A 27,961-nucleotide genomic window follows, 5' to 3' on the forward strand; every position below is an offset into this window, starting at 1 on the left:
TTTGCAAAATAGGACCAAATTATCCAGTTATCTCGTATTAACTGCAATTTTTATGTGCTTGAACACATTTGCATCATTTTACTTTTCATATAGAACTTAACAAAAACAATGTAGTTCTATTTTATATGTAGTACTCTTTCATGCTTTCTCTCATGTGCCCCGACCTGGAGTACTCATCCAATTCTGGGGCCCCCAGCACAAGAAGGACACGGAGCTGTTAGAGCAGGTCCAGACGAGGGCTGTGAAGATGATCAGTGGGCCAGAGCACCTCCCCTATGAAGACAGGCTCAGAAAGTCATGGCTTTTAAGCCTGGAGAAGAGAAGGCTTTGGAGAGAACCTTATAGTGACCTTCCAGTACCTGAAGGGGGCCTACAGGAAAGCTGGGGAGGGACTTTTTATAAGGGCAGATAGTGACAGGATGAGACGAAATGTCTTTAAACTGGAAGAGGGTAGATTTAGACTAGATATGAGGAGGAAATTCTTTACTGTGAGGGTGGTGAGACACTGGAACAGGTTGCCCAGTGAAGTGGTGAATGCCCCCTCCCTGGAAGCATTCAAGGCCAGGCTGGATAGGGCTGTGAGCAACCTGGTCTATAGGAGGTGTCCCTGCTTATAGCAGGGGGTTTGAACTAGATGATCTTAAAGGTCCCTTCCAACCCAAACCATTTGATGATATGATTCTGTGATACTAAAAGTGAATTTTGTTAGTTTCTACATTTTAGGTTTCTGTGCCCATTGCAGGATTATAGCTTCAAAACTGAATAGCTGTTTTTGTTAAACAGTTTCTGTAGTGCCCTATTAAATGAAAGCACCGTGCATGCTTCTCAGACTTCCTGAGTTTACTGCAATCACTGTGACAGTGATAAATAAAGAAGAATTATTTCTACAGCATAAACTGAAATCCTTAATTGCGTATTATTACCCCTCATAACTTTTTTAATGATGGCCTGTACAGTTCTGCATTATGGTAAATTTCCATCTTAATGAAGTCTGTACATGTATGACTTGATAACAGTTGGGTGACAGTTTGGATTTTTGAAGATTCTCATATTTGAATTACTTCTACCAAAAAAAGGACTGACACTTCATTTAGTTTATTCCTTTAATCTTTCTAGATAAAACTTTACAGTTTTAATCTTATTTCTTGCATTCAGAAATACTTAGTGTTGTTGTTCTTTGATTTAGAAATATCATACTATTTTGAGATAAATTTATTGCACTGACTTATAATTATGCAAATGCCTGCAATTGCTTTTTAATGTGCTGGTGTTTAAAACAGCAGACTTAGTGTGCTTCACAGAAGCTATTAAAGTGCTGCTTCTGTGTGTATGGTATGAAATCTTTAAACAGTGCAGGACTTCTTGATACATATGCCAGGGAGAACAGGAGAGAAATTCAAAGTTATTACAGGTTTGTAGGCATACAGATGCCATAGTTGTTCTGTAGAAGGATTTCAATGGACTGTATCAGCTTAGGACATGTTGCAAAGATAGTACCAGGTATGATTTTTCTTTGGAAGGTTGTGAGGTTTTTTGTTGTTGTTGTTTTGGTTTTCTTTTTCTGTTCTGGTCTTTGTGTTTGTTTGTTTAAGCTGAGATTTACAGAAATAACACTGTGTTTGTTATTAGGAGGCGACATTTTTGGGAATCCATTATTGTGAACATAAAGTTTTTAAGTTAAAAATACAACTAACACAAATACACACTTCCTATTTTATATTTTCCTTTATAAATGCTTTGTATTTTAATATACTTTATATTTTGATAAAATCAAACAACAACATTATTGTACAGGAAACAATTACAGTATTATGTTCTAATTTATTTTTCATTTTAGAGTATGTGAGCTTCTGCAAGGTGGAGCCATAATGAACAAATCTTACCAGCCTCATGAAGCCCATATTCCCTACCTCCTTCAGCTCTTCATAGATTACAACTTATATGGAATGAATTTAATAAACCTGGCTGCTGTCAAATTCAGAAAGGCGAGGAGAAAAAGTAAGGAGTTTTTTCTTATGACTAAATAATTGTTTTGAGGGCTAAAAATTACCTTGTTTTTTATCATTTTGGTTAAATGGGTATCACATCTTGTTTCCTTTTAGTTTGTCTTCTGTGTCAAAACTAAGTCTCTATATAACTTTTCATCCTTTTTTTTTTTTTTTTTTTTTGCATGTGACTGTGTATTGGTGTAGGGGAAAAGCCTGTCCTGTGAAAATGAGATACCATGTATTATAAAAACATATTTTGTCAGCATTGTGCTTTTGACCATTTTTCAAAAGATATTCACAGAGCTTTTCAAGTTAGACAGTAGAAAATAAATCAATCTTCGACGATATGATACTTACTTGAATTTACACAAGAGATAGCATAGTAATTGTGTTGCTTTAATTGTATTGATATTTGTATTTTATCCCTACACCAATTTAATTCATTTTTGCTCTAGTAATGCATTTACAATCTAGCTAGAATTTTGTAATGCTCCTATTATAATGCAATGCTCCTATTATAATACAAACTTCTGTTTGTATTATGGTCATTTAGTCAGGGCTGAAATGTGAAATATAAATGCCTGAGCAAAGGAGATATTTTTAATTTTCATTTTAAAAAACAATTTGACTTTTTGAATGTATGCACTTAAGTGAAACTGAAGATTAGTAAGAACATACATAATGTTACCTAAATGCTGCAGTATAAAGGGGGATAACACTATGAAGAACATAATGTCTGACATTTATATTTAGAAAAATAAGTATTTTTTGTTAAGTTACAACGTTTCCCTGTTCACTTACAGAACTTTTCTAGGTGCTGTGATATGTTGTCCTTATGACACACAGCTATTCAGTCCAATAGAGCTTAGAGTTTCTAAAGCATTTTTGGCATAATGTTTCCCAGTTAGCTATGTAGTAACACTATAATTCATGGCTTTTCTGCTAAATGAGCTATTCCTATCCTTGTTATTCCAGGTATTGGAAAATTAGCTGAGGATGTGTGCAATACTTGCTTTTAAAATTATAGAATAAAATTATATGTTCTAATAAATAGTTATTGAAAGCTTCAGATTGATGCTATCTTCAACATATATAAAATTTTGGGGTATTAATACAGGAAAAAGAAACCTGTCAGTTTGTAATACAAACCAATATACCTGAGAAAATTCAAGATTCCAGCTGCTCTTTGACACTGGAGTGAGAGAGAGTAATTTTAAAGTTTTCTCCTCTAATTCCCCCTCCTCCATCTCCATTCATAGGCTTTTTTTCCTTTCTTATGCCACATCCTGTGTATAATGTTGTTCCTCCTTCTGAAGAGTGAACATTTACGAGACCACAAGGGAGGGGATTTCTCCAGCATGATGTTGAAGCGCACTTCCTTGTACTGAACCTCCAAGCAAACTTAGAAAGTGTTTTCTGAATTTGTAGATCAGACAACATCTACCTTGTAGGTTTCTATTTAACTGCTACTGCATCTGGCCACGCATATATTGTGTATATTCCAGATGCATTAATGGATAAGAAAGACAAAATGTGTTCATTATTTCATTTGTGTTTCATTGTTTACTTTGGCTTTTGTTTTCCATTGGGATCGGACCTGAGGACCCAGACACTTGGGAATCCTGAATTTTACCTAAAACTAAGTAAGCTTAAAGAAAAAAGCTAGAATTTAGGTTAAAATACAAGTGGACCACAGCAAATTCTAGTAATGTCAGTGTTGAAAACATTTTTCATCTTATGCGTGTCTACGTATAATTAAGAAAGTCAAGTCATTTACGTGACTTTTTGAAGCCAGTATCATGCAGGTGTTATTTATTCTTCAGAAGCATTTTGATAATATTTAATAGCTGCAATTTCTGAAGCATAAATGAACTAATTTTTCCTACTGTTTTTCTTTCCAGGTGATACATCAGGTGGAAGTAAGCATCACAGAATCAATTCTGCAGCAAATTCAAACAGTGCTTCTTTCATCGAATGGGAAGAAGATGAAATACCAAGGTTGGCATATCTATTTTTTTTTTTTTTAATGTATGCTGTATTTGCTCATTAGTAGCAACTTGTATGTACTGCAGGGTTCCAGTCCAGTCCTGCATTTGAAGGTGACACAGAGAATCAGTGAATTTCACAGAGAATTTTGTTTCTTTGTATTTTGATCATCTGAGACTATGTATCTCTTATAAGTGCTGGAAACCTAAATGGGAGATAATAATAGCAATGTTTAAAATCTTTTTTTCTGTTTCCTAGAGAATATGTTTCTAGATAATGACTTCTAATGAAAAACTAAACAATACAATAGGAGGGCTGCTTCATAAGTAATGCCTCCTATTTTGTTAGTTGCCCCACAGTGTCAGAGACAATATATCAGATGTTGGTGATATGACAGCAGAGATTGAACATTCCCACCAATATTTCATTACATGTTGTTACTGTGCAACAGATGGCAGCAAAGGGGCAGTCTGACACAATGGTGTCTGATATGGAACTGGGTATGAAGCGAAGGTGTGGAATTGAATTCCTCTATGCAGAAGAAGTGGCATCCACTGACATTTATTTATGCTTCCTGAATGTTTATGGAAACCAAACAGTGGATGTGAGCACATGAGGTGGTGGGTGGTGTGTTTCAGTAGTAGCAACAGAGACAGTGGGTTAGCTGTGCTAGTGTGGATTTTCACAAGCATGACATGCAGACTCCTGTCACTAGTGAAAATACATAGCTAATGGTGTTGACTATGTTGAAAAACAATGTTTTGTAGCTGAGAATTTGCCCTATCAAATATATTTGTTGTTCTCTTTGAATCTGTTGTACTTTTCATGGAAATAAATGGGAGGCATTACTTTCAGAGCAATCCACATATTTATAGAGAATATTTACACATCAGTTTGCAGATTCTATTTTTGTAATCAGGCTTAACTAAGATGTATAGTTTGCTCCCAATGTATTCCAGTTTGTCCATGTCAAAGAGTAGCTATGTAAAAATCTCAGCTTAGAATTTTTGTGTCTGTCTTGTATGCTCTTCTTTTTTTGTAGCCTACAGTTTGCAACTTGGAATGGCTTTACTTTAATAAGAAAAAGCATGTGTTTGGATTCATTAATACATTTTTCTCTTCCTTTTTATCTGACTGATAATCTACCAGTTGGAATTCCTTATAAGATCACATAGGGTCCTTTATCCCATTTTTGAATTCCATCCTATTTCTGTTATTCTAGTTCTCAATTATACAGCTTGTTTTATGATATTATGATCAGACTGCAGTATGTCTAACAGCCTGCCTTTTCAATACATTTTATTAGTATGCTCCTGCATTTCCTGTCAACAATATTAAAGAGATATGAAACAAATTCAGTCCTCAAAACTTGTCTATATTCAGTGCTAAGAATTTCCTATCAATCCTGATATCTCTTCTTCTATAACCAGTAGGAATTTTACCCTTAGCCAGCTTCTTACTCACTTTAATAATTTAGGAACTAACTTACATCTCCTCCAACTTAAATTGCTTCCATTTGATATTGTGTCAAATGTTCCTTTGCCTAGAAAATGAATTATTTTATTAAAGGTTTTCTATCATGACTGTGTTCCAAGTGCTGTAGGATATACATGCTACTGCAAGGTAGCAAATCTAAACTATTCTCCATTCATGATTTTACTTTTTGCTATGTCTGTATGAAATTCTCTGCCTCTTAATTTCTTCTGGATTCACTATAGGAGACATCAACTTAGAACAGTATTCTTGTTATCACAATCATATTGTAGTCTGTCCCACTTTCAGATTACCTTCCTACTTCATTTCCTTTTATTCTGAAAACCTCCACCTATATTAGTTGAATTAACTTGTGAGTGTCATGATGAAGGTTAGGTTACCTTAGGTTTCCTAAGGTAAACTGTCTCAGGTGTTTTTCCATATGGTTTTATTCTTGCAGTCTGCAGCATTACTAGATACATGTAAAGCTGTCCTTCTGCCTTTTTTTTCCTCCTTTTCTTTAATGAAGTACATTCTTAATTCCAAACATTAGTTTTCTGTGTATAGCTATATATTCTTTGTTGTGTGATCCCAGCACAGTCTCTTCACATTATTATTCAGTCTCCTCGAAGAGCTCACGTTTAAATACTTAAATGCTTTGTGAATTGCTCAGTACAAGATTTTTATTTACTGTCTTTCACATTTTGACTGCTGTTTCCAACAGTGCTTGGAGTGTCTCTTACATGTCATTACTGAACTCTGAAGTCTTTGTTCTTCATTTATATCAGATATGGGTGTCTTGTAAATATTCTACTATTTGTTACCTGTTCATTGTTGTTATCTGGTCTTTCAAGAAAAAGCAGAAGGGGAAAACAGTCAAATGTTGTTTGAAACCGCATAGTGTAGAGGACTGTCTTGTATAAATGATGAAGGTATCTGTTTAGTTGGTTTTGTATACATTCAGAATCAGCTTAGAGAGAGATTCCAACATGTATTTTCCATGTCCTTGCTGCATGTGATACCAAATTCCCTGTTTTGACCAAGCTGGCCTCATCTGGAGTACTATGTCCAGTTCTGGGCTCTTCAGTACAAAAAAGACAGGGATCTCTTGGAAGGAGTCCAGCGGAGAGCCACAAAGATGGTGAAGGGCCTGGAGCATCTCTCCTATGAAGAAAGGCTAAGTGATCTGGGTCTGTTTAGCCTTGAGAAGAGAAGACTGAGAGGGGACCTGATCCAGGTCTATAAATATCTGAGGTGTGGGGGGCAAAGTGGCGAGGCCAGACTGTTTTCAGCAGTGTGCGGAGACAGGACAAGGGGAAATGGCCAGAAGCTGGAGCATAGGAAGTTCCGCACCAATGTGCGCAAGAACTTCTTTACGGTGAGGTGACGGAGCACTGGAACAGGCTGCCCAGGGAGGTTGTGGAGTCTTCTTCTCTGGAGATATTCAAGACCTGCCTGGACACCTACCTGTGTGACCTGGTGTAGGGATCCTGCTTTGGCAGGGGGGTTGGACTCGATGATCTCTGGAGGTCCCTTCCAGCCCCTATGATTCTGTGATTCTGTGATTCTTGACTTTTCTAGTACAGTACAGCAAACAGTTGAAATCTGATGCTAGATGTCTGGTAATAGACAAAATATTATTTGAAAGTTTTGTATATAGCAGTAACAGCATGTTGTGTAGAAAACACTAATGACGAATCCTTATTTCAAAAACACATTTAAGAACTGTGCCAAAGTTTCTTGGTGGCTGAACTCACCCCTCAGTACTGGATAGCACCTTACTACTCTACTACTTTTCCAGAACAGCGTATTCCATCCATCTCCTGTCTTGCTGTTGGTTAACCTCTTGCTGATACTGTTAGTTTACTATACTAAGCCAGGAGCAGTTTTTTTAGATCTAATTCTGGAGTGGTTCTGTTATGATGTAGGCAAATGTCCGAAGGCAGTAGTAGCTGGGAATCTCTGATGTTGCAAGGCTTTTAGGTAAGATACATGCCTGTGTTAGCACACATGGAACATGGAAAGCCCATCTAAAAATAGACATTAGTCACCTAAACCTGATAGTGCTATCCAACACCTTTAACAAGAGGAGCTCTTCATATGAGACACATTTATGTTATTCCTTGGGTAGCTGTTAATAAAAGCTGAAGCACTTCCATGTTTCCAGTGGGAACTTTCTGGTAAACATCAGACTTGGAATAATCTCATGGTCAGGTCTCCCACTTGGGCATGGTGTGTTGAAAGCAGAATGATAGGTAGGATGTTTTTTGAGAAGTGATTTCTTCCATAAATCCTAGATCTGCTACTGAGCTCTATTTTATTTGGAAATGGCAAATAACACTATTACACAGTCTAGCAGTTATGTAATGTCAAAGATTTCTACTAGATTTCTGGCTGTCATAATTGCTTTTCTCACTTGTCAGAATGTACATGTTTTTATGTATACATTTGGTCTTTAATTAAATATGTATATTATTCAAGTCATTGGGACATACTGCAAACGAAGAAAGTTCTTCTTCCATGGACAGAATATGGAATATCAAAATAATTATGTGAAGGGGTAGAGTCCTTGTCAGTGGAGTGGAATGACACCTTTTAGCTAGTCTATGGGATTCATTTTATATCTGCCAGTTTAACATTATAAATACCTGAGACAGTCATCACAGAACTCATTTCCCTACCCTGTCATTAGTGTTGGTGAATTGAGATACTGACCTTGATGCCCATCCTTCAGGATTTTTGAGGACATTGAATGTAGCAAATTGTAGTGGATAATTTTTTAATACTGTGTCAATTCTTGCTTTAATTCAGTGTCTTGGCACCTGACGAACCAATCCTCAGTACTGTCTTTGAGCAGAGCTTTCATCCTACTTTGTTATCATGACAGCAGTTAATGCCAACAAACTTCTTTCCTCAAAAATGAGATTCATTCTCCTTAATTCCTCTTCCTGTTTTCAAAGTAATTGATTTGGAGCTTTTTCTGCATACATTGGATTTATATTTTAGTGTCTCACTTTTGTGTGCAGGTAGAAACGTGAATTTTAAAGGATTTTTAAATACATCTGTAGTAGCCTAGTCGTGGCAATATGCTGTTCTGCAACCTTGATTTATCTTGCTTTTCAGCAGAGTAAACTTTTTTCTCATAGGATGTTTCAGTTTCTGTGCTTCTCCTCACTTAAAGCTGCCTTTCATACATATGTGTCACAAGTTCTGCCTTGCAAACAATTCTGTTTTTTGTTTTACAAAAGAAAGCTTAGGTGCTATGAAGAAGGTTGACTAGGACTTGATAAGTATTATTTTCTAACCTTGTTCTAATGAAGATATTCTCAAGTTGTTATTTTTTTAGATTACATTGACATTGTCTTGATTTCTGAAGAATAAATGCAATATGAGTCCAGTGGTTAGTCTTCTATATATATATAGGGCAGTGTTTGTAGCAGACCACTTTGAGTGTCTTTCAAGAAATATTAACTGCTAATCACCTAAGGTAGTTTGTGTACTCAACTAACTAAAGTCTGGATATACTCTGACTTCTTCAGGCTGTCTTCTCACCTGGTAATTGTAGCATTATAGCTGCTCAGGATATGTGGTTTGATTTGGGATTATGAGAAATACAGCTGTTTCATATATTTTCCTGACATGCTGTGAATGTTTGCTTAAGATGAGCAAACCAGCATAAGACACAGCAGTGTTCTTGCAGCCTCCTCCCTCATTCTTGTTTCCCAGTGGTTTTGCAGCTCTTTCAGATTATGTGATCAAAATGCAAGTTTCAGCTTGCTGCAGGTTCTGTTGCCTGCAGTGCAAGCAGTCTCTGAATGGTTTGAGTATGAGCATCCAGAGTACATGATGTGGAAAGAATGCATTTTGATCATATTATGGACTTGTTTCTCAGCTGACATTGTGACCCTTAAGAAAAGGAAGTGATGGCAATGGATAGTCCTTTAAATGTGCATTAGGTCATGGGCAGTCTACTTTAGCCAAAAGACTGAGCTGCTGTGATGTAGGAATTCTGTGATCTACTCTTTTAATTATTACAACTGCTCAGAAACAGTGATGTTGACTAGGGAGGCTGGTAGCCATATGTTAATAAATAGTATCTTTCAGTTGTGAATGAATTCTATCTAAGTGCTTTACAACTTCTGCCAGGCTACTTTTTGAATGTTTTTCATTTGGTAATTCATTTACCACATGGACTGTAAACAGCTCTTTTGCATGGGCTGTTTTCTAAGTAGTCAGAATTTTGCTTGTATAACGGAAGTAATATGTCTAAGCAGTTTAACTTTACATTTCTTATAGAGTTTTAAATAGCTTAACACTTACCTTCCAGAAAAGGTGTCAGAGATACCCAGCTTTTAAATATGACATTTGCTAGCTGTTTGTGCTATAGTGACTTCTATTCAAGCTGTGCAGACAGGATTGGAAATACTGTTGAATTATATTTTAAAGATTATGTTGAGATTCTTGAGGCTGTGTTGTTATGTTTTAGGTTTTTTAGGCATGCAAATGTTGAGTCACCAGATAGTATAACGTATACAAAGAATCCTAAAAAGAGTCTATTTTAGTTAAATAATAGCCTATTTTAGTTTTCTGTAGCATTGAAGAGATTTTTTTTTACCTTTCCCTAAAAATTTTGAAAGATTTTCCTATTTTCCTAGAATGGCTCAGGTTGGAAGGGATTTTAAAACCCATGCAGTTCCAAACCCCTGCCATGGGCAGGGTGGCCACCCCCAGCTCAGCTGCCCAGGGCCCTACCCAACCTGGCCTTGAGTGCCTCTTGGGATGGGGCACCACAGCTTCTCTGGGCAGCTGTGCCAGTGCCTCACTGCCCTCTGAGTAAAGAATCTAACACATAACTTACATCTCTCCTCTTTTAGTTTAAAACCATTCCCTCTTATCCTATCACTATCAGAATGTTTAAGTCAGTATCTATGGTTTTTTGCAAGCTCTCTTTTAAGGCTGCAGTGAGCCTTCTCTTCTTCAGGCTAAACAAACCCAGCTCTCTCAGCCTTTCTTTGTAGGAGAGGTGCTTCTTCTACAGAATTCCACATAATCCTTAGAGAAAGTTTCTTTCTTAGACTCCTCCATGCACTCCTTAAAATTAGTTCATTGATAGCAGCAAGTGGAAGGCCACTGACCTTAGCAGATCTGTCCCTTAAAAGGATGATGATAGGTTGTCACAAAACAAGCTTGAATCTGCCTAATACCTCGTTTTATGTTTTATCAGTCTTTCCCCAAGCACCCTTGGGGGAAGGCGAAGAGAAAAAAAAAAAGTATTTTCTGAAAAATACATTTTTTGCCCTTTCTGTTTTTGTTGTTGCTGTTGTTGTTGAATGAAAAAGGAAAGTTTTTGCTCCTATTTCTTCTGGATATAAGATCATACCCACAGATGGTCCTACTGGTTGAGAGTTCTACAGAACGTTTCATATTGTGTTTGATAGGGAGAACATTATGATAAATGCTGTAGTATTTAGAATTGTTTACCAATTCTTTCTCTTCTTCCCACCAAAAGAAAACCCTTTAAACTGAAAAATCAAATTATGTCAACTAATTAGGTTTGGATATGATCATTAATTGAAGACTTCGTAGAAGAAGATGAGAAGTGGTAATTCTGTATTCATTCTCTTATCCCTCCTGATGTTAGTGCAGTTGGAAAACAGTGATTATGCATGTTTCAAAATAACATACTGATAAAATTAACCTATTGTGTTTATGTTGTCATAGCTCTTTAATGTTGAAAGGTGTTGAGCCTCAAAGTACCTGTGAATTGGAGGTGGATGCAGTAGCTGCTGACATTTTAAATCAACTGGATATTGAAGGTGAAGTATTGATAACTTTCCACATAAATACTTTAGAAAATACTTTAGAACAGCAACTGTATTGTCTTCTTTTTGAGCTCAGTTAAGCCACAATCCAGATTTCAGTGTAAGTAATCTATTAATCTCTACATTTCTAAGGTTTGTGAGAAGATAAATAAATAAACAAATGGAATAAACTCTGGAAGAAAGCATATTTTGAGAACAGTTTATATTTCTGAGCAGTAAGAAAGAAAAGACTATTGCTAATACATTACAGAAGGCTTCAAATCTACATGTAAAAAGCCACCATCAAGTATATGTGTATATGTATTCATGCATATAGGCATGCATATACAGACTTGGTGAAAAGACCAGTTAAAAATCTAGAAAACAAATAGGAATTGTATGCCATAGCTTTTACCTAAGAATGAATCCTTCAGTAAGGCAAGAATTGCAGTAAAAAATAATGAGGGGTTAGAATGACAAGAGTTGAAGATGTGTGTTAGTAGGTTTTTTATTGTTTGTTTGTTTGTTTTTTAATATGGGGAAAGAATGTATTATGTCATGCTGACAGACTTCCCTTCATGTATTATTGTGTACTTTTAGCCCAGATTGGCAGAAACCCTGGTTTGCAAGCTATATGGGAAGATGAAAAGCAGAGACGGAGAGAGAAATGTGAATCTTCTCAGATTAAGACACCAGATTCTCAAGGTAAAAACAAACAAAAAAAAACAAAAATTGTGCAGCTATTTTTCAAAATCTTTGAATGGGAAACAAGCAGAAGGTAGAAATGAAATGGGTGTATCAAATTTCAGGATTTCTTAGATGTACTCTTTCACATTTCTAAGCTTACTGATTTACCAGTACATGTATTCCATATGAAAAGTAAGATACAAAACATTGCATTCCATTTGCTGCAGAATATGGTAGGCTGAGTGAATGATAATGACAGTTAAGATTTCATATTATGTGACGAAAAATATTTAAATGTTTAAATACTAGCAAAATTAAATCTCTTATCCTGAAGCTTCCTATGATATTTATGCATAAGACCAGTTCCTTTGAATTAAAGCTAAGATGATGTTAAATGAAAATTATATAGGATAGAGAAATCCCTTATTTTTATGTAAAATTCATTACACAGGAAAGACTGCTATGCAGATTAATTGCATATTGAATAAGGCTATTCTCTGTAGAACCTAGGTCTGTTTCTTTTAAAATATGAATGATATTTGGCAAGCAAGTCAGAAGATTGCAAGAAGGAAAGAGGTGTGTTCCAGGCTTAGGCAAACTGCTTTCTTACTGTAATTTTTTTTTTTTTTCTGTGTAATGCTATTCAGGCTGCATAAACCAGGATTTTCAAAATTGTTCACTGATTAAATAGTCTTTTCTTGAATGCTCACTTGGATGTAATTGCAGCATGATTTTAAATGCCATTGATACTCAGAAATGAAAATGAGATCAGTGGGAGTGTGGAGTATTTTAAAGTGTTTAAATACGCTTGAAAAATCAGTCCTCAAATTTGGCACTTAGTGGACACATCCACTTTGAGCCATCTCCTAAAAGAATTAGTAATTTGCTCTCTGTGTTGATAGGTCCAAGTAGAAGTGAATAACAAATATTTGTTTTAATTTTAAAGACCGTGGATTTGTGCCAGCAACAGAGAGTGAAAAGTATTTTCAGAAGAGACTTAAAGAAATCCTCAAGCAAAATGATTTCTCTGTGTAAGTGTTTAGCCATTTGCCATAAACAATAATATTTTGAGCAGACCTTAAATACGCATTTAAAAATTGGTTTTCAATTAACTAGAACGTTGTCAGGATCAGTGGACTACAGTAATGGATCAGAGGAGTTTTCTGCTGAGCTAACACTACATTCTGAGGTACTTTCTCCAGAAACCTTTCAGTGTACGCCAGCGAATATGGTAGAAGTGCATGAAGATAAAAAGGTGAACAAAGGTGAGTATTTTTAATAGCTTATAATTGCTTAAGTGTAAATGTCTGTTGTGCTTTGGTTGTACTTACTATCAGCAGAACTAAGCCAAGTAAGATCTGTTTGTCTCTTTTAGAAAAAATGAAGGCTAGTTTTTGCCTTTATTGCCTTATTTGTTAGAGTAAGCCTTTTTAGAATTTCTGTAACAAATAACAGAAACATAATTGAAAATAAAATCCATTTAAACTGCTTTTCTTTCATAATGTATTGATGTCTGTGACTCTTTGAAGCTTTATCCTTCTCTTTTTGATCTTCTGTTAAAGAATCCAATAGGATGCATACAGATAAAGAAGAGGAAGCACTTATTAATGAAGAAGCAATTTTAAACATTGTGGAGAATAGTCAGAGCTTTCATCGTTTGTCTCAAAAACTGAGTCAGACTACAGTTTTTTGTAAGTATTACCAGAATGGCTTTTCTTTTTAGCAGTTTTATTTTTCCACAGTTTGTTGTGCTAACTTACACTACTGATCATGAGAGAAACTTAGTTACCTCAGAGAGTTTTCAAGCAAATTACAGCTTTACCTCTTGCACTGCTACTGCAAAAACACCTTATTTTCCAATAATTTCACCAGGACAGTGTATTTGTAGAAGTTGCATCTTTTACTGGTTCAGTAACCAGTCCTCTTGACAGGTGAGCTTAGTCTCCTGTGGGATGTTACTCTTCCTTATGCTTTTGGGCTGTAGTACAAAAACCATTAGACTAAACAGGATTTTGGCTGTCTGTCAGTGCTATTCTATCCATGTCTTCTGAGAACATGCTCATGAGCTACTTCTAGAAGTTCAGCTATTTAGATATATCATAGGCTGATAATGACAAACTGCAAGAAGAAATATTTCACAAAATGCATGGATACAAAAGAGTGGTTGAAGGCAAAGAAGCAAGAAGAATAAAATATTAAAGAGATGGAGAGAGACTCTGACAGCAAACAAATATGGGTGGCATGAGGGAAAAACAATAACTTGCCAAATGGAATGGAAAGTTACTTCAGGTAGAAATAGTTCAAGTAGAGGAAGGTCTGTAGAGGAGACAAAAAACACATACTTTATATAAGAAGATAGATAAAATAGTATAAGCATAAGAAGCTGGTGCTACAAAGTGTGGAAGGGAAAAATACTGAGAAACCACTTGCCTCCAATACTTCAGATACATGCATAGTGTGAATATATTAGGGGAGAGTGAGACTGAATTTGAGGAGGTATGGGAGGGTGGAGGCAGGGAGAAGTGCTTCCACTAAATCTACTACATTTAGAATGGGAGGGAAGAAATAAAAATAATTTCAAAAAAAGGTTGTTATATTGTAGAAAAACAACTTGCAAAATAAGGATAAAATTGTAAAAAAAAGAAGCATGGAAAGAGCTTTGTTTCTCTAACTTACCTTGCTTTGAGTAGTAGCAAATTAGTAGATTTTTGAATGGTCAGGGTTTTGTTTTACAAGCAGATTATAAGTAGTGGTTGACAAAAAGCACAAAATACAAACTTCATCTGTGTGGGCTCTTTCTGCAGTGGACAGTGCTGATGAGGCCATGATTGACGTGTTGGCTGGTTTGGAGAGTGATGGATATCAGATGGAGCATCACAAAGCACTCTCTCACCATCGTTCTCTTGGAAGCTGTCGAAATTCTCAAAACAGTGATGATGAAGAAAATGAGCCACAGTGTGAGAAAGAAGAAATGGAACTTAGCTTGATAATGTCCCAAAGATGGGACAGTAGCATAGAAGAGCCCGGGCCAAAAAGAAGGTATATATGTGATTTTCTTTACTTAATCTTTCTTCTTTCACCCTCATATTAAGGTGTGCTAAAGTGATTTGTAGAGGAGTCTCTTTTAACAGCACTGGAAAAATCAGCTGGTGCTGCAGCTTGTTAGTTTTATATGTGGATGTAAATGAAATGTTTAAGTTTGTTTAGACCTAAGCTTCTAATTTAGTGTTTGAGGAAAAAATTTTTTCCTACAAGTCTGGATATGAAAATTGTAATAGTAAATTCTTTTTAAAGTAATACCTATGGATATAGCACAAAATAATCTCATATACTGCATGTACAACTTTCACTGAAGCAAATGTTTAAGAAATATTCTTGTGAAGACTGACACGAAAGCCTGAGAAAAGCACCCATTAGTTTCCATGCTCAAAGCTTAGGTTAAAACGTGAATGCTTTTCTCTTTGCTGCACTGCTAAAGGTTGCAGACTTAATATTTTTAAGGTTAAGATTATTGAATTCTTCTCAGGTTGTAATGACTTTTTGTACAGTCTGCATTGATGGGTTTTGCAAGAAGCTATATCCAGTTTTTCTTCACCCTTGCTTTTTGGGCAGACCTTCTGGTATTTATAACTCTATTTGAAAGATGAGGGACTTAACAGATATAACATTTTGATTTTTTTTAATATCAGAAATTATAATTATAATATGATTCAGAGAGCAAGAGAGGTTGTAATAGAATCAGAAGTTAGATCATTAGTTTCCTAGTTCCAGAGATACTTCATTTCTAAAGCAACTTTTGATTTTATTTTTAAATTTTTCCTGTCACAGTAGTCAGGGAAGTTGGACTTTCCATCTAAAATGCTTAATATTGATCTTTGTAGCAGTTACTTTGTAAAACTAGTCTACATCTTGCAGCATTTATTAGCTTGGGTGCAGCTCTGTATGGGCATAACGGTACAATTTCTGAAGTCAAGTAGGATCCTGAATGAATTAACTTAAATCCAACTTAAATCTCATCAGACTTGATTAGCTGGCTCATGAGTAACTTGGTCATGTATGCCTACATAGTCATCTCAGACAGAAAGCACTATGGAGTACCTAACAGGTGTTACTCCATGGAAATCTCTGCAGGTCCACTTGTGATCCTTTCAGAATTTGGACTGACTTCAGAAGAGAGCATGGGTAGCTCTGTCCCCTGCACAATTCTGATCATGCACAGGGAGCCAGCTGGAGTTTCACGATGGATGTGATCCAATTCTGTTCATGGTTCCTTCTATTTGTACTGCTTTCTAATGCGTACATTCTATCACTCTTCTGTCATTGAGAATCCAGCAATCTTGCCTTATATCAAATAATATACTGAGATAATAGGTTGCACAAAAAATGTCAGGGTGTAACAGTACCCTAGTGACTGAATTAGATAGCTTGGGTTTGATTACTACTGGGAGAAAAAAAGTTCAGTGAGGCATGAACTGGTTCTTGAAAAGCCATATGGCAGTCTTATGCTGCGTCAGACAAAATTTCCTGGAATCTAAATGCTAGGCTTGAATGCCAACTGATTCAAGTTGTTCTTTGCAGAAGTCATCTCAAGCCTGACTTGGTTTACTGATGTTGACAAAGATTTGCTTTGTGCACAGAATCAGAGCATAATCAAGGGTGGAAGAAACATCTAAATGTTGCCTTGATCAAAACAGTTTTGACTAGATCAGTTGCCTAGGATGAGTTAAGGTGCTGGACAAGTTAGGAGTATTTCTAAGACCAGAGATTGCATAGTCTTTATGGACATGTTCCAGTATTTGAACATCCTCATCATCAAGAATGTTTCCCTTGTACGTAACATTTCCCAAAGCAGTCTTCTGTCCTTTTTCCCCTTTCATGCCACCATGGACATCTGAATCTGATTTCTTCTTTTTATCTGCCCATTGAGTATTTCATGAGTGCAACAAGATCATAGTTTTTTCTCAAGGCTGAGCAAATCCTGTTTCCTTACCCTCCTCCTTCTTTACATGTGGGTCACTCAAGAAGTAATGCCTCCTATTTATTTCCATGGAAACTACAACAGCTTCAAAGAGCACAACAAGACTATTTGATAGAGAAATTCTCAGTTACAAAACACTAATTTTTAACATAGTCACCTCCGTTAGCCATGATTTTTTGCTAGTGATGAACAAGAACCTGTATGCCACACTCATAAAAATACACACCAGCAGAGGCGACCTGCCATTTCACAGCTGCTATGACAGTGGAATTATAGAAACACACCACCCACTGCCTCACTGTACTCATATCCACTGCTTGGTCTCCATAAATGCTCAACAAACATTGATGAATGTCAGTAGGTACAAATTTTCCATATGGAGTAATTCAATTACACACATTTGCTTCATTCATACTTCCATGTCATATGCCATTCTTTCAGACTGCCCCTCTGCTGCCATCTGTCGAACAGGAACATACCACCAGTATCTGCCTCTGATGTTGTGAGCCAACATAATAAAGTAGGAGACCTTACTTTTTGGATCAGCACTTGTTTATCATGTGCTCCTGCCCCAAGTCACCTTGGTGGCCCTCAGCTGGATTTGCTCCAGTTTTATTGGTGTCTACCCTGAGCCTAAAACTGAGCACATTTCTCCAGATGCAGCCGCACAGCTGCTAATACTGTCAACAGTCTTGCAGTCACAGTCCAGGGTGCAGCTATCCACCTTTGCTAGAGATGTATGTTGCACACTCAGGTTCACTTTTGTTTCCTATGGCTGTCCCCCATGGTTTTCCTACAGCTAAACTAAAAGCATGTTGTGTAGTTGGTTTAGTCCCCAAATTTCAAGGAATTAAATTAAATTTCAGTGAAATTGGAACATGGTTTAGTGGGCAACATTAATGGTTGGTATACAGTTGGACTTTGATGATCTAAGAGGTCTTTTCCAACCTTATTGATTCTATGAAATTTAAGCATCTAAATGCCTTCTCTAACTTCTTAAACTAGTAAATCCTGCTGTTCTTCCCTATAGATGTTAGATGTTTGACTACTTTTCTTGCTTGTTAAAGTAATAATGATAGTCTGAGTTTCCTAGTAAGAAATATAGCACATTTTTTATTTCACTTTGCTCACCCAAGTTACACAGCCTTTTAGCCTCATATGGCTAAAGGTATTTACCTATTTTCTATTGGTATTTTCTGCATTAGTTGATTCCTTCATTTTCTGTAGGTCAGTTGGCAAAAATATGCATCGAAGTTCAACAGAAGAGGATTCGTCTTCAGAGGAAGAAATGGAGTGGAGTGGTAGCAATATGCTCCTAACTAATCTCTCTATACCTCAGCTAGATGGGACTGCAGATGAAAATGGTGGTAAGTAAACAGAAAAACAGCTTTTGAGTTGAATTGCTACCTGAATCATAGTTTAACTTCAGATCAATTTGCTAATTCTTGGATATACTGAATGTCTTTGATTCTTGTCTCAGCTGGGAGGAATTATTTTCAATGGATTTCAGAAGCAGGCCTTTACCATCTTCCTTAAAAGTAAACAATATTTTAATCTCAACACCCACAGTGAATTACCAGGATCTTTATTTCCTATTGCATCAATGATTCAAAAAAGAGTATCATTTAATTAGTTCTGTGGATAAATTCTTTGTTGCAAGGGGTATTTTTCTGTTATGATTTGTTATGCAAATATGGTGCTGAAATTAAAGATTCTGTAGGACCATTTATCCTGCTATGATTTTGTTGTAAACAGTAGATTGTGTAAATTTAGATGGTTAACTTTTCTTTGCAAATATACACCACCCATGCTAAAATATGTAGAGCCTTTGAGTCTCTGTCTCATTCTGCAGGTTGCTTGTTCACATTCTGGGATAACATGACTTAAAATTATGCAGTAGAAGACTACTGCAGAAAAAAACTGCCTTTCAAAGATCTATAAAAATAAATTAATCTTCAGAGATATATTTTACTATCTCTCTAACCCTCTGTCTCTGTTTGAAATAACCATGGTTAATAGAATGCACATTTTGAGGTTTGGCAAATACGTGAATGTTGTTACTTGTTCCATTAGACAAGCTGCATAGTTTCAGAATTTATAAAATTCAGAGCAAAACAATGAAAAATATACAGAACCCATTGTGGAGGAAGGGGAAATATGTCTGTATCCTGAATTTTCGCAGCATTAAATTCATTTTTGTTCTTGGTCTAATCAACAGTAATTGCTGTCCTTTGATTAAAAGACATCGTATTAGTCATGCTTGAACACCTTTAAAATTTTAAATTGTGATTAGCATCATTTTTGTACAGAATTTTTTTCTTAATCCATAGTAAAAACAGGGTAATGTAAAAATCTTGTTGGTGCTCATACATATACCTAATTTCCTATTGCTGCATTTGCTCTTAGGGTAAGGAATGTAATCTATTACTAGCTATGTATTAGTTAGTTTCTCTTGTAGCTATTTGACAAAGTAACAAGCATCATATATCAGTATATAAAACACATATGTCTTAATATGAACAATTCCATATTGAAGAAAATGAACTATATGAATCTTATTACATTGACAACCAGAACCATTCTTTCACAATTGCTGTTTCAAGTGTAGTTTTTTTTATCCTTTGCTTTTGTAGGTATAAATGGTAAGGTTAATACATTACTTGATGTACTACTCCTATGACTTTCTGCAAAATACAGAATTGTAATTTCCTTATTTGCAGTATATTGTAACATCCTGTAAAAAGGGATGCTTCTGGCTAATAAGACTGTATCCTGTATAACTGTATAAACTGTAGAATATTTCAAATATTTTGAATACTCTCATGAAGAAAAAGAAAGCCCGCTTAAAATAGGTTTATTTGTTCTCATTTAATGAAACATAAAATAACTTCTACTGCATACCCTTCTTAAAAGAGGAGATATTCAAAACAGATCTCAGTCTAGGTCATCTGAATGTAAAAAAAAAGACTGTTATCCACACACGAATCTCAGTGTCCATAACATCTGACTGATTTATAAATATTTTTGCAATTTTCTTATCTGAATATTCGGATATCTTCCAAATGTTCACTTGACATTTCACTGAACTCCCATTTCTTCATCTTCCATTATCATCCTCGTTCTTTGTATGAATGCCTCCTCCTACACCCAAAGAATCACAGGCTGCATCTCCCAGCTATGTTTCACAGCTCAGTGACTCTGTGTTTGCATTAGAAAATGTTATTAGAAACAGATTGAGACTTTCTTTTATTTTTTTCACCCAGCTACAAATAAATTATGAAGGTGAAGGCGCTATGAATCTTGGATAATCTTCAAATTGGTTTAGACTTAAAAGATGGATGCTTAAAGGATATCCCATGTAATACAACAGTTTGCAACACATATTTTCAAGTCATCACACTTGAAACAGCACGTTTCATAACTTATGTTCCCCTTCAACATTTCAGCCAGAGGTTTGGGCACGTGAACAAACTTCTGTGTGCCCTCAGCTCTGTAGTATCTGCCTCTGCAGTGGAATAAACTCCTTGAAGTTGCTTGGTGCTCACTGTGGTTAAGAAAAGCACACAATTAATGCAAAGTAGTTGTTAATATGTTACTTACCAGGTGTCTGCACACCCTTATCCTGCAGTAAATATGATGAAAGTACCAATGAAAGAGAGAAATAGTCCTATTTATCACACCACGAGTCTTCACAGGACAAGTACCACAGCTGGTTGTAGACCTTTGTGGAAATACTAATCCATGGGTATGAATGGATGATCTAACTAAATGAGGCAAGCTCCTTATATAGACACCTGAATGGGTGCTGAGTTGCTCTGCTTTAAAAGTACAGCAAACTGTCTTACATTTATTGCACCGGATGGTTGATACAAAGCCGTTGCTGTGTTGTAGATCATACTTCACCTTTTTGTGGAATTACTTTTCTATATGGAGAAAATCATCTTAAGTATGTTACTTTCTTTTTCAGAACCAGGAAGCATTCATACTTCTCAGGGACAAAACAGGATACAAGCTTTTTTAGAAGTTAATGTCTTTGTATTTAGCTTTCTGAAGATGATTTCAGAAGCCTTCTTTAAGCAAATCATTGTGAAATCTTTAGGAAATGTATTCAAGCCCATAATTTATAAGTAACTGACAGAATATCTTGAGACACAAATGTATTAATGATGTGATATGTGATTTCGATAAAGCAACTCATGTATTTGGGGCCTGTAGTTGTCATGATCATAAATGGAATGCGAGTTAGAATAGTATTGTTTTGGTTTCTGTTATGGGAGGGCTTTCAATATCATTACAATTATTAATAGCTTAGTTATTCTTTTTTACAGGAAAACTAGAGTAAAATTGCTTGTCTTCCATTTCAGACAATCCTTTGAATAATGAAAGTTCTCGAACTCACTCCTCCGTCATTGCAACAAGCAAAATGTCTGTAAAGACCTCAATCTTTCACAAAGATGCTGCTACACTAGAACCCCCATCTTCTGCTAAAATTACTTTTCAGTGTAAACACACAAGTGCCCTTTCTAACCACGTTTTGAATAATGAAGATTTAGTAGAAGACCTCTCGCAACCAAACACAGAAACAAGACCGGAACTTTCAGTTCATTCTCTTACAAAAGAAAGCACTTACACAGCAAAGTACCCAACATCATTCAGCAATAGTACCCATGCAGAAAACTCACATAAAGAGAGTAACAAGAAAGATACTCTTCCAGTTCCTTCATGTGAAAATAATATTTTTGAGTATGAAGATGATATTTCATCAGTGAACAGACAGATACCTAGCAGGAAGTATACTAGCATTAGAAAGACTGAGAAAGAGGTCTCTTTTATGCACGTGGGCCGCCACATTGGTGACAGCATATTGAATAAAAACTCTTTTAACTTTTCTGATTTGAGCCACTCTGGCCACTCCAAAGGTAAAATATCCTCTGAACTAAATGAAAAAGCCAGCAGCGCAAGTATAAATAGTTTTTTTCCAGCAACAGTTACAGAAAATTGTGAATTGGTGTCTTGTTCAGGAGGCAGTCGAACTGTTGTACATTCACTTGAAAATAACACTGATGAAGGTGGCCTTAATAAGCTTAAAATTAGGTATGAAGAATTTCAGGAGCATAAGGCAGAAAAGCCAAGTCTCAGTCAACAAGCAGCACATTATATGTTCTTTCCTAGTGTTGTTCTTTCGAACTGTCTTAGCCGACCACAAAAGTTAGCTCCTGTGACATATAAATTACAGCAAGGCAGCAAACAGTCCAGGTTGAAGCTGAATAAAAAGAAATATAGTTTTATCAATCATCAGGAGCCTGCAACTGTAAGTGATGTTGTATCAGTGAAGGAAAGCTGCTATACACAAGGTAATGCTTGTAGTAATATTCCTGATAAGGATAGTGCTTTACCTAGTGACTTAGTCCAAGTTCCTCTTGAGGCTTTTGAAAACAAAATGCCTACAAGTACTGCTCATTGTACTGACTGCCAAATTGGAGATGGATCTCTTGAAACTGAGCAGTCATTTGGATTATGTGGGAATAAATACACACTTCGAACTAAACGAAAGGTAAATTATGAGACTGAAGACAGTGAATCAAGCTTTGTCGCACACAACTCAAAAATTAATCTACCTCAACCAATAGAAAGTGTTGAAAGTTTGGATGGGTCTCAGAAGTCTCGAAAACGTAGAAGACTTTCTAAAAAACTGCCACCTGTTATTATTAAATATATTATCATCAATAGATTTAGAGGGAGAAAAAATATGCTTGTTAAACTAGGGAAAGTAGATTCTAGTGAGGAAAGAGTGGTACTCACAGAAGAAAAGATGAATTTATATAGAAAGCTTGCACCTTTAAAAGACTTTTGGCCAAAAGTTCCTGACTCTCCTGCAACCAAATATCCTATTTATCCACTAACGCCAAAGAAAAGTCACAAAAGAAAAGCAAAACATAAGTCAACCAAGAAAAAAGCTGGAAAACTGCAAAGAACAGGTAGTAAAAATAATATTAAAAGAACTTTATCTTTCAGGAAAAGGACTCACACAATTCTTTCTCCTCCTTCACCATCCTATAATGCTGAAGCTGAAGACTGTGACTATAACTATAGTGATGTTATGTCTAAATTAGGTTTTCTTTCTGAGAGAAGCACAAGCCCAGTAAACACATCGCCACCTCGCTGCTGGTCTCCCACTGATCCAAAAGCAGAAGAAATTTTGACCAACCTGGACAGAGAAGCTTTACATAGTAGGGGTAATATGTACCACAACAGGACTGTTAATTCTAACGTAGGAAAAAATAGTCGAGCAAAAACTCAGGTTAAGAAATGTAAAAAGAAATTTGCTAGCCCCACTGTATCTACCAAGAAAAAGAAAAAGATGAATCAGAGTGATAAAACAGCAGAGGATGGAAAGAAGAAGCCTAGAACAAAACAAAGACAGAAAACAACAGAAAAAATGTCCTCAAGAAAACGCATGGTATTTAAAGATGAAAAAGGAAATAATCACTCTACCACAGAAGTGAAGTTTGTGCTGAAACATCAAGATCTGCCTGAGATGTCTTACAACTCACAGCCACTTCATCATCGGAGAGATGGTCCTCTTCCTGGCTTTACAGCAGGGTATCTGCCATCAGCACCGTTCCCCTCAGCAGCTGATACACAAGGTAATTCATCAGACTGTTTTCATTCATTGATGGAACTTGATAAACCTTTAGATGCACAGTGTTTGCCTGCTCCACGAGAAAACCCTCATTCATCTTTCACATCAACTCCTGTGGCATCCGGAAAAGAAGGACTGAAAGTGAGCTCTCAAAGGCCCAGGACTCAAAGTACTGTATTTAGAATGAAGGAATCTGCTCTCATTAAAAACATATTCGACTCATCTAATCACTCAACTCAGGTAACACAGAATGTGTGCATCTCTAAAGATAAGACCTTTGTAAAAGCAGAAGAGATAAAAAATTTGCAAAACAGATATTTACCATCAGCTGGGAAATTAGGTGAAGCTCGTGAGTCTTCGGACTCAACAAAGATGGATCAGTTGCATTCCACTAGCTATTTGCATTGTAAAGATAGTAATCAACAGCAGATTTTTTGTATACCAGAGGCATCCAAGCATTCTGATCCTTCTTCTTCTGTTCTTAAGTTATCTGAGGAAAGTCCAGGGCCTCTTCAGTTGCCTAAAAACTGTTTCGTAACCTCTTTGAAGAGTCCAGTGAAACAACTAAATTGGGATCAAAAACAGAAAGGATTTCTTTTGGAAATGTCACATTTTAAACCTGAACCAGTAAAACAGAAGTCTCTGTCAGAAACAACCACGCAACCAAAACCCATTTCCCAGTATAAGAACAGGACTATAGTGGCCCCATCAGCATTCAGTGAAGGACAGTCTGGCCTGGCTGTTTTGAAAGAGTTGCTCCAGAAGAGGCAACAGAAAGCTCAGAATGCAAATGTTACACAAGAGCCAGTACCAGTTAAAACACAGCAGAGCAGAGGTACCCCGTGCCCTCTTGAACAGAACAAAGCAATCAAAAGGTCACGGTCAGCCACACCTAGAAAACCACGTGCTCCCAGGAATACAAAACCTAAAGAAAAAACACCAAAACTTTCAAAAATGGAGTCTTTAAGCCAACAGGTCACTAGTCGTGTTGATCATTCTGTGTCTGATGATAGCCCTATATTTTTTTCAGACCCTGGTTTTGAAAGCTGTTACTCTCTTGAAGACAGCTTATCTCCAGACCACAATTACAACTTTGATATTAATACTATAGGGCAAACTGGATTTTGCAGTTTTTACTCTGCAAGCCAGTTTGTCCCAGCAGATCAAAATTTGCCCCAAAAATTTCTGAGTGATGCAGTTCAAGATCTTGGTTCTGTACAAACAACAGAAAATGACTTTCTATGTCGTAATGACCAAAAAACTGATGAAGAAAAACAGCATTCTTCAAGCACAAGTAAGTGGATAAGACCTGGTTCTCTGAGCCCTGAGCTTTTTGAGAAAACCTCCCTGGATAGTAATGAGAACCACTGTCATAGCCAACGGAGGAAAAACGTTCATCCCTCAACTTCTAGATCTAACTCTATTGATACCTCTTGTATGCAAGAGACAGAGGTCTGCCTAAATGAAAAATTTAAATTGACTAGAAATACAGTAAATAAAGAGAGATTTCTTAACCTTCCTCAGCCAACCAGTTCAGACTGGATTCAAAGCCACATTAGAAAAGAAACCACTTTTGAACCCTGTCAACCACTTGATTCAGTTAATACCTCTTTTACATCTGTACTGTCTTCTCCTGATGGTGAACTCATAGATGCAGCTTCTGTGGATTTAGACTTATATGTTTCAAGAAACAACGAAGCATTAACTCCAACTCCAGATAGTTCACCAAGATCCACCAGTTCTCCCTCACAGTCAAAAAATGGAAGTTTTACACCTCGTACGGCTCACATTCTTAAGCCACTTATGTCCCCACCCAGTCGTGAAGAAATCATGGCAACTTTACTGGATCATGATCTCACAGAAACAGTTTATCAGGAACCATTTTGCAGTAATCCTTCTGATGCTCCAGAAAAGCCAAGGTACTGTCTTAAAGGCATTTCTATCTACATATGCTTGTAATTATATTAAGTTTAATTTATTCCTGTAAACAATTTTTTGCTGTTATGTGACACAGCTGCATGAAAGATTCCATCTGTTACATGTACATTTGAAGTTGAAAATTGCTATATTTCCTCTGCAAACACCCTTTTTCATTCATGACACTTTCTTTTTTTATTGCTTGATATTAGTGAAAATATGCCTGCTTGCTTTGTAAAAGATGGATACTGCCCACAGGAATTGTATTGTGAGAAGACTAGTTAGCTGAACTCTGCTAGTGTATAGTCTCAAAAACTGCCTGTGCTGTGTAGTTTAGAGCAAAGCAATGATTCAAACTATTTTCTTTTCAGGGAGATTGGAGGACGGCTTCTCACTGTAGAAACTAGGCTTCCAAATGACCTGCTTGAGTTTGAGGGAGACTTTTCATTAGAAGGGCTACGACTCTGGAAGACTGCATTTTCAGCAATGACTGAAGGTCCTAGACCAGGGTCACCTCCCCGTTATGGTCACTTTGCTGCTAACAAAAGAGAAGGTAATAGCCATAAAACTAGCAAAGACAAAAAAATTGTTATAATGCCATGCAAGTGTGCTCCAAGCCAGCAACAAGTTCAGATATGGCTTCATGCCAAAGAAGAGTATGAACATTTCAAGAAATTGCCTAAGAATCATCCTGCTGAGCTGGAAAAGGCAGCTGAGAATTTCAGCTCCACAGTATTGTCTGGAGAGAAATCTATAGACATAGCAAAAGCAGCTAAAGATTTAAATTTGTCAAGCCTGGAAAGTGGAAGACATATAGTGCCTACAAAGGACTCTCCCGCTTCTGTGGCAGATTCTACAAAAGCACAAACCAAGGAAACCTATGACAAGTCTGTAAGTGCTGTGGGAGCTTCTATAAATATTAAAAGTGACATAGACTCGAATGAAATTACATCTGAAAGCAAGACACTTACCGCTTCAGCTCTAGAATGTGATAAGGAAGAGGAGGAAGAAGACTATTATGTCAGTTACAGTTCACCAGATTCTCCGGTGCTTCCACCTTGGCAACAAGTAGCATCTCCAGATCCCAAGCAGTCCAATTTAGAAGATGCAGAGTGGAAAAGTCAGGATGTTATTTTGTCTTCTGTCGAAGAAAATAAAGTAGCGCCTGTTGGAAGCACACAAAATTCTCCGTCCACCCAAGAGGACATTAAGATAGCCTTTGACACATCTCCACTTCTACTTAGTGTAAATCCTGGAAACTCTGAATCCATTTGCTTACATAGTACACCCATCACACAGAGAAAAAGTCACGATGGAATTCATGAAGTTCTTGGGTTTACTCCTTTATCAACAGGTAAATCCATTAAGTGATCTTAATGATACACAAAAAGCATTCCTGAATATGATATAATTCTTTTGACATGTTGAGAAAATTCCTTCACCCTCACAAAATTATATTTAAACCACTTTTGAAAAGGAAGAGGCCTGCACGTTACTGTTTAAGTGACTATTTAATTATGACAGAAGTTGAAAAACAGATCAACTTTGTGCTTCCTGACATTGTCTGAATTATGAAGTGCTAGTTAAAAACTTAAAAGTGTGTAACTTATTTGGAGAACTTCAAAATTTTGTTGGTTATATTGCCATTAATAAATTATATTCCAAACATAGTGCAGTGTAAATAACTTTGCAATATTCAAAATAATGATGTAAGATTTGGTAAATGATTGGCCTTGTATTGTGCATTTCTAAACGTCCACAGATATCAAATTGTGATCATTCTGCCTTGGTTGGAGAGAGAATAATGTTAATTTTGTTTACATATAAATATCTTTTGATGATGTTAAAACAAACACCTCATTGATTGCAGCATATTGCTTAATGTTTGGACAATATTACCGAGGCTAAACAGTTTTTTGCTCCTATATGTTTATAGAACCAAAAGCCCAGAAACTGTGTCATAAGAGAGGAATTAATCCTGATGGTCTTCGAAGAGTACTTCTAACCACACAAATGAAGGTAAATAAAAATTTTATGTACAGGTTTGTTTTTGTTATGTTACACTTATATTTCCATTTTCTTTCTCACTAATAATCTTTCTCTTGAGCAGATAGCTCTAACATGTGTTTTCTTTTGGAACTTTGTTTTTAAGATTTATTCTATGTTGGTTTTATTTCTTTCTTTTGCTATTAAGATCTGAAAAATGTATTTAAAATGGTAGAGTGCGATTCCTGCAGAGTCAGTATCCACTCAAAGTTAGGAAGAAGTCAGTTTAACTTGCAGGAAAAAAAAAAAATGGATTTTGACAGTGTGTTGTCTATTTTAGGGTAATGAAACAATAAGAGACCATCTAAGAATGTTGTGTTGCTGTTTAGGTTACAGCATACTTTTTAAAGTCCTGTTGCTATTTGCCTTGGATATATATAAACGTATTTATTTATGTCTCTTTATGTGTATATGTTGGTTTTCAGACAATGTCTTAGGCATT

General features: G+C 36.3%; 1 protein-coding gene across 1 annotated transcript in view; it reads left to right on the forward strand.

The window, feature by feature from the left end:
• Positions 1-27,961, forward strand: part of REV3L (REV3 like, DNA directed polymerase zeta catalytic subunit) — a 112,792-nt gene that overhangs the window by 50,193 nt on the left and 34,638 nt on the right. The window contains exons 4-15 of the mRNA XM_031611347.2: positions 1,838-1,998; positions 3,890-3,986; positions 11,169-11,263; positions 11,849-11,953; positions 12,882-12,966; positions 13,052-13,200; positions 13,498-13,626; positions 14,740-14,974; positions 18,141-18,280; positions 21,278-25,475; positions 25,845-26,827; positions 27,410-27,492. Of these exons, the coding sequence (XP_031467207.2) occupies positions 1,838-1,998; positions 3,890-3,986; positions 11,169-11,263; positions 11,849-11,953; positions 12,882-12,966; positions 13,052-13,200; positions 13,498-13,626; positions 14,740-14,974; positions 18,141-18,280; positions 21,278-25,475; positions 25,845-26,827; positions 27,410-27,492 (6,460 nt within the window). The remainder of the gene's footprint in view (positions 1-1,837; positions 1,999-3,889; positions 3,987-11,168; positions 11,264-11,848; positions 11,954-12,881; positions 12,967-13,051; positions 13,201-13,497; positions 13,627-14,739; positions 14,975-18,140; positions 18,281-21,277; positions 25,476-25,844; positions 26,828-27,409; positions 27,493-27,961) is intronic.

This window comes from Phasianus colchicus, chromosome 2, assembly GCF_987193195.1.
Source record: "Phasianus colchicus chromosome 2, bPhaCol1.hap1.1, whole genome shotgun sequence".
NCBI classification, from domain to species: Eukaryota; Metazoa; Chordata; class Aves; order Galliformes; family Phasianidae; genus Phasianus; species Phasianus colchicus.